The 6494-nt window shown below is 56.1% G+C and overlaps 3 protein-coding genes across 3 annotated transcripts in view; 2 read left to right on the forward strand and 1 right to left on the reverse strand.

Annotated features, from left to right (window-relative positions):
- Positions 1-74: 74 nt before the first annotated feature.
- Positions 75-705, forward strand: SPRG_16847 (hypothetical protein; the record flags this gene model as incomplete). The annotated part of the gene is made up of 1 exon (XM_012356166.1): positions 75-705. A coding segment is annotated over one exon (566 nt), but the record flags the coding sequence as incomplete, so codon positions are not given.
- Positions 706-2427: 1722 nt separating this feature from the next.
- SPRG_16848 (hypothetical protein) lies at positions 2428-2998 on the reverse strand (the record flags this gene model as incomplete). Its single annotated transcript, XM_012356167.1, has 3 exons — positions 2428-2583; positions 2646-2743; positions 2804-2998. 3 exons carry the CDS (start codon positions 2996-2998, stop codon positions 2484-2486), a joined length of 393 nt encoding a protein of 130 aa, XP_012211557.1. The 3' UTR covers positions 2428-2483.
- Positions 2999-6202: 3204 nt separating this feature from the next.
- SPRG_21818 (hypothetical protein) overlaps positions 6203-6494 on the forward strand; it is a gene marked incomplete at both ends in the record, with an annotated part of 658 nt that continues 366 nt past the window's right edge. Inside the window, one exon of the mRNA XM_012356168.1 lies at positions 6203-6478. Within this exon, the coding sequence (XP_012211558.1) occupies positions 6203-6478 (276 nt within the window). The remainder of the gene's footprint in view (positions 6479-6494) is intronic.

Here is a 6494-nt window from a genome sequence, read left to right on the forward strand (position 1 = left end):
CGCCTGAGACGGCCACTTGCCAGAAGCTCAAGACTGGTGCGTGGGCTGCGTGTACCCGTCCAAGGGTCCCCAGAAGATGGACGTCGAAGCCGAGCAGGGCTGCACCAACGTCTCCGTCGAGGGCGACGCCACCTACTGCATTGAAGGCGCCATCTGCGGTGGCAACGGCAGCGCCTGCCCCAAGCAGGGCGACTGGGCCTCGGGCGACTGTAAGACCGGCCTCTTCTCGTCGAAGAACGGCTGGTGCCAGGCTCCCGAGTCGGCGGTCTGCTTGACGCTCAAGACGGGTGCTCGCGGCTGCGTCTACCCGTCCAAGGGTCCCCAGAAGATGGTCGCCGACATGGCGGCCGATGCCGAGCAGGGCTGCACCAACGTCTCGGTCGAGGGCGATGCCACGTACTGCGTCAACGGCCCGGTGTGCTCTGGCAACAGCGGCGGCGGTGCTTGCCCCAAGAAGGGCGACTGGGCCTCCGGCGATTGCAAGACCGGTCTGTACTCGTCGCAGCACGGCTGGTGCCAGGCGCCTGAGACCGCGACGTGCCAGAAGCTCAAGACTGGTGCGTGGGGCTGCGTGTACCCGTCCAAGGGCCCACAGAAGATGGAGGCGCACCTCCGCAGCGGCCACGAACTCTCGGCGTAATCATTGTGAGGTTTTGACTAATGCACTAATGATTTTGTTCATGTTTGAAGTCGGATTGAAATGGGCAATAGGAAGGTATTGCGCTTTGGCGTTGACAGATAGCTTGGTTGAACGCAACCAGCAGCCAAGGGAAGCGCTGTTGCGTACAGACATACACATATGTAGTTGTTGCCTGGGTTGCTGTCTGTATCGGTGGCATTTAGAGGCTCTTCGTTTATCTGAAATAGATTGCACCGTCCCAAGTGTGTTGATCACAAGGTTCCGGTGGAGGGGGCTGGTAGGAACACACTATGGAGTGCTTATGAGTTATCAATTGCTTTTGTTATGAAGTTATTTTCATGATGCACGCATGGAGTCCACAAGTGGCCATGTTGGCGGGAGACGCATTAGCTACAACAACAAGGCGGGTGAAACTAGGTTCCTGCGGAGTGGGCTGGTAGGAAACCTCTTTTTCAGGGAAAGTTGGGCAATGGAGTCGGTTGAAGTGCGAAAGACCTGAAGCGTGTGTCTTCCGCGTCGCCCGTTGTGGTATATGAAGGTTGTGAGTTGCAGGGCATGCAGTTTGTGACCGCATCTTGCGTGCTGTCGGCGAAGCTGTTGGCCAGGCTGACTGCTTGCTGCCAGGAAAGCCAGCGTGATGCCGGGTCCGGGCGCATCGCTGCGTGCGCCTCGTGCAATGAGGCGCTCGAGGAATGCGAAGGACATATCGTTGCAAGTGGCCGTTGAAGGCGAGCACGGGGTAGCTGAATTCGAAATTATCGATCGATCCCCTTCCCACGACTTAATTAAAGTGAGTGACAGTAATAGTGAGTTTGCGATTTTCAAAATTATACTAAAAATTATACTATCTCGATCGAGTCTCACAGGTCACTGTGAAAAGGCATAATCTATAATAGAATTCTATATTATAAACGGCCTCCGGAGGCCTTCTATAATAGGTCGAAAAAACCTGTCGAAGAATGATATTTGTGGGAATTGATATCAGACGATACGGCCAATAAATAATCTCTGACAGTAAAGAGGCAAGTGATGCCGATTGGATGAAATATGGGGCTTTTCAGCCAACCAGGTACCCTCCCTTTCATTTGCCCATTTGCGTCGTAGCGCTGACAGCGACGGACCAAACGAGCGCGGACCATACCATCGCCTCAGCCGTCGCTTGCTGGCACCACCGGCTCCATCGGATCGTAAAGGAGGTATTCTCATGAACATATACAGCGCCTCGTCTCCGCGCAGTGGCCTCTGCGCTTGGAGGTGCGTGATCAGTGCGAGAAGGAGCGCGCGCGATCGTAGACGCGGCATGCATGGGAGACGAGGAGGAGGCTCTTGGGAGTTGTTGAGTTGGAAACATTCTAGTACATAGGTCGATAGCATCGCACGTAACTTGGGCTTCCACGCGACTGTCCATGTCCGCGCGCCTCCACTGTCGTGCACCAGCGAATGAGTGGCTCTCGACCCGAACCTCTCACCGAAGGCATGAGCTGCCATAGTATAATTTTTTGTGTCCGGCGGTTTTCGCAAACGGAGTTTTTCTATTATACGATCGAAATTCAACTATCTCGTATAGTATAATTTTATAGTATAATCACGAATTTCGCAAACTCTCTAATATTTATATTTTTTCGTGAGTACAACGAGCTAGCTATCGTTCCATCGGCACCAGTGTTGCTCGACTGGCTCGCGGTCTATGGCGCGTCAACAAGCTTCCCGGGCCAACCAAAGTCGAAGCCCTTGGCGATGCTAAACGGTGGCTGCCTGCTCGACCCCGCGCACGGTTTTTTGGCACAGATTGACAGTCCAACATTGGTGACGTCGGGAACCAGGTCCGGGTTCAGGTGGTAAGTTAATGTGAACCACTGACGCGCAACACCATGACGTGCCGCTCGATGACCCACTCCTCCAAGAGGTAGAGCCACGCGACCTGCTTTTCGTTGAGCATGAACCTTGCGGGCAAATCGACAACCGGCCCAGCGTCCACAATCGTGCCAGTGCATTCGTCCAGTACCGCAAGGCGTTGCGCGAGGCGCAAACCGCTATCCGATCCGACCCGGGATCGCGCAAGCGCGCCGCGACGTCTTGTCCGACAGGCTCGCCCACGGCGTGCTGAGCGCGATCACAAACGGCCCGCCTCCCGTAGCCGCTCAGACTCTCGTCCTTGCATACATGTGCATTCGGGTCGCCCGAGCAAATGTGGAAGTGCGTGAGCGCCAATGTCGGAAACTTCGAAACGTTTTGGCTCTTGGAAAGGAGCTTAATCGTAGATGAGTCGATGTCGACATCCGTGTAGATGTGGCCCGCAAGGTCTTCTGAGTCCGGCTTCTGTGCCCTTGAGCGCTGCAGCGCGGACCCGCTGCTCATTCTTTTTTGTCTTTTTTGTGGAGCAGCAGCTCGAATTGACCAAGAAACGACGGGTTCTGCTAGCCAAGAGCCTGTTTTGGCAATGGTTGCGTGCGAACGCAATTTTGAAGGCTCCAAACCTCGGGTTTCGTGGTCGGGGAAAAGCGTAAAAACGTCATGGGCCACCGGCGCTTCGGGTAGATAGCGTGGCGATCGACGCCATCAACGACTGCCATCGTAGCCGGCGCCACGCGGAATTGCATGCTTGCACCGATGCCGCGATGGGAGTGACCAGGGTAGAAGGGTAGTTGAGAACCGCGCTAAAGTAGTGTAAGAAGGACGTGGGTTTCTACATACGAAGGCGTTGGAGCAGCATCTCCGTCTGGCTCGGGGATTCGGATGGCATGTATCTTGCCGCCGTCAGCAGGGCGTGTCGACGTTGGCCGCGAGCTGTCGACCACCAAGGACGAATAAGAAGATATGGCGATGAATAGGAGTGCAGCGCGCGGCGGCCGGCGCGAGCAGCCGCACGCAGGCTCGACATTGAGACACGATTCGAGCGTTGACGGGATGTACGTACATGTAGAGTGTGGCGGCAGCGACTGGAGCGTGGACGCGCCGTCAGATTGGATGTGGCCGTAGGGCTAACCATTCTGGACGCGCAAGCGCATGACGCCGCGGCGCTCACGATGCCAGGCACATTGCGCCATCGCTCGCAGCGTCGTCGCAGCTCTTGGGAGCTTGAAGGAGCGCATCTTGGAGGCGATCCCGTGGCCGACGTGCGAGAGAGGCCGTCGAATAATTGGCCAGGGCTCCGCCCAAAGGCCGACTCGGTGGCTCGTCACGCATAGGTAGGCTGCGCCATACCTACAGCGACGTCGCGTGAGCGCCTCGGCCTGAGGCCTGCGCACGGCTTGCCACGTACCACGTGCCTGGCAACAATGATCGGTTCGATAACTGCGGCAAGAACACTGGCGATTGGCCACAAATCTAAAGTCTTGCCGCTCTGATTGGCCACAATATAAGTCTTGTCGCTCTGATTGGCTGGAACGCTTTGGCCTGGCGTTGACGAAAATGAGGGAGGCCGACGAGGAACGCTGCATTGCGACCGAGCGACACATTATGATGGCGTAGAGACTGCTGATGGAGTCTTCTCGAGCCCAAGGCAGCAGCGCCAGTGGTGGTCTAGGAGCCTCGGCGTTGTCTTTCTGGCGTCGCCGCCGTTACTATTGGCGTCCGCCATTTACAACCATAATTACCATATTTTGGTGAACACAGGCCCGCCCCGCCGGCGGATCGACCAGAATGAAGTTTGATAATGAAATCGCCCGTACTTGCCAGAGTGCTAGACCACATTTTGGGGAGTCCAAAATGCTATGTGACGTCGCCGCGCGAGCTCTGTAGCGAGAGCAAATGACAGCGGCAAACAATTTTTTTTATATAGTGTGCTTTTTCGCTATACTGAGATACTGTAAGGGATACAAGGCCTCCTCGCGCAGCGGTATCGCGCGCACTTTGCCTCCCTTGGCCACATGCAACACGCTCTCCAACATGAATAAATAGAGATGGCGTCCTCGGTTTCCGCGATTTCGACGCATTTCCAACCGGGATGGAATGTCGAATTTCCTGAAAACCGACGCTCGGCAGTTCGAGTTTGGTGTGAGTGCCCAAGCCACGACGGTGACCAACAAGCTGGTCGTACACCGGGTCGAGACCCATCACCAACTGTGGCAGCCATTTTTACGGTCCTTGGAGCTTTGGAACCCCGCGATGTCACGTGAAGTATTTGGGCAATTCTGCCACCACCTCGAAAAATGGAAAATGGATTTGCGCGTGATTGCGCTACGTGCAGCGTCGGAAACGACATTCATGTCATTCAAGAAGTGTGTGGAGAGGTATACCCGGCTGCTACGTGGCGCCGGCACGTCTGTGGGCTGCTACTCGTCGTTGTGCTGAATGGTGCTCACACTATTTAACGAGGTCGTGGACTAAGTCTTGTGATTGGCTAAAAGAATCGAGGATGGAGCCAATGAAAACATCCATTCCAGATCGAGTTCCAAACGAGGCGGATCCACATGCACAAGAAGTGGTGTGGATGTGCGCCAACATCAAGAAGGTCCGGCGTGACGAGCGGCTGCACGAAGAGGCAGAACGCGGTGCCTTCTGCGAGAAGCGGACCTCGACGGCCGCGTCGAGGCGCTCAAGAAGACCGAGCCGACGCCGCCGGCCACCGACCTCTTTGCGGCCGACGAAACCGCGCCGCCGCCAGCCGCCAGCATTAAGAAGTACACAGACGAAGGCATCGCGCTCGGCAGCGCGCTGAGCCTGGTCCACTACCAGATAGACCGACGCAAGCCGCCCCCGCAACCCTACCCTCCAGCAGAGCCAAAACGACAACGACGCCACCGAGGCGACACGTGCAGTGAGCGCCGACTCCATGGCTGCGATTGTGGGCCGGTCCACAGAGGCGATCAGGTCGTAGGCGAGGTTCTGTTGCAGCCCAGAGGTAGTTGGGCGATTTCGACAGCCTTGACAGCCATCGTTCATGGACTTGGAGCGGAAGACACAAGCGTCCGGGCCGCGCCAGAGCGAGTTGTGACCGTTGGCAAGTTGGTCCAGTGCTCTAGAACATCTCATGACTAAAAATCCTAGGACACGTGAAGCGTGGAAAGGCAAACGATCCAAATAACCTTTAGTACTCGCTGACAGAGAGTGTACCGTAATTTACTCGGAACTTCAAGCGCCGGAGAGAAATGGACTGGAGTTGCGGCCGGGTAGTCGATCCGATGTGCGATGCTACCACTCAAGCAGTTACATCTTGCTACTCGACTTGTGCAAGGTTGATGACCGGCCATGCAAGAGTACCATCATGCAGCAAACACACCAACCTAATACACCGTCCTGTGACGCTTGTTCCGGGTCGTGGGTAAATCCTGTTCACAAATGATCTCGGCGGCAAATGAGGAGGATGTGTTGAGCTTACTGCGCGTTTCGACACGACGACAGAGTGCTTGGTTGCCTTTCGTCCTGATTTGGTACAAATTTTAAAAATGTGTCGGCGGATTGCGATCGCTCGCGCAACCTGCTCGACATCTATGCGCGAATCCAGTGAAAATTGAATCCGTCCATGCTGCTATCAATCCACCTGAGCAAAGTTCAACCTTCAGACCAAACGTGATTCCATTGTCATTCTCCAATTTCCTCCTTCTCCCCGACCATCCGACCATGAAGCTCACCATCATCCTCGCGACTACCGCCTACGCCACGGCCTGCATCAACGTCTCCGTCGAAGGCGACGCCACCTACTGCATTGAAGGCGCCATCTGCGGCGGCAACGGCAGCGCCTGCCCCAAGCAGGGCGACTGGGCCTCGGGCGATTGTAAGACTGGCCTCTTCTCGTCGAAGAACGGCTGGTGCCAGGCTCCCGAGTCGGCGGTCTGCTTGACGCTCAAGACGGGTGCTCGCGGCTGCGTCTACCCGTCCAAGGGTCCTCAGAAGATGGTCGCCGACATGGCGG

This window comes from Saprolegnia parasitica, assembly GCF_000151545.1.
Source record: "Saprolegnia parasitica CBS 223.65 unplaced genomic scaffold supercont2.391, whole genome shotgun sequence".
Taxonomy (NCBI): Eukaryota; Oomycota; class Saprolegniomycetes; order Saprolegniales; family Saprolegniaceae; genus Saprolegnia; species Saprolegnia parasitica.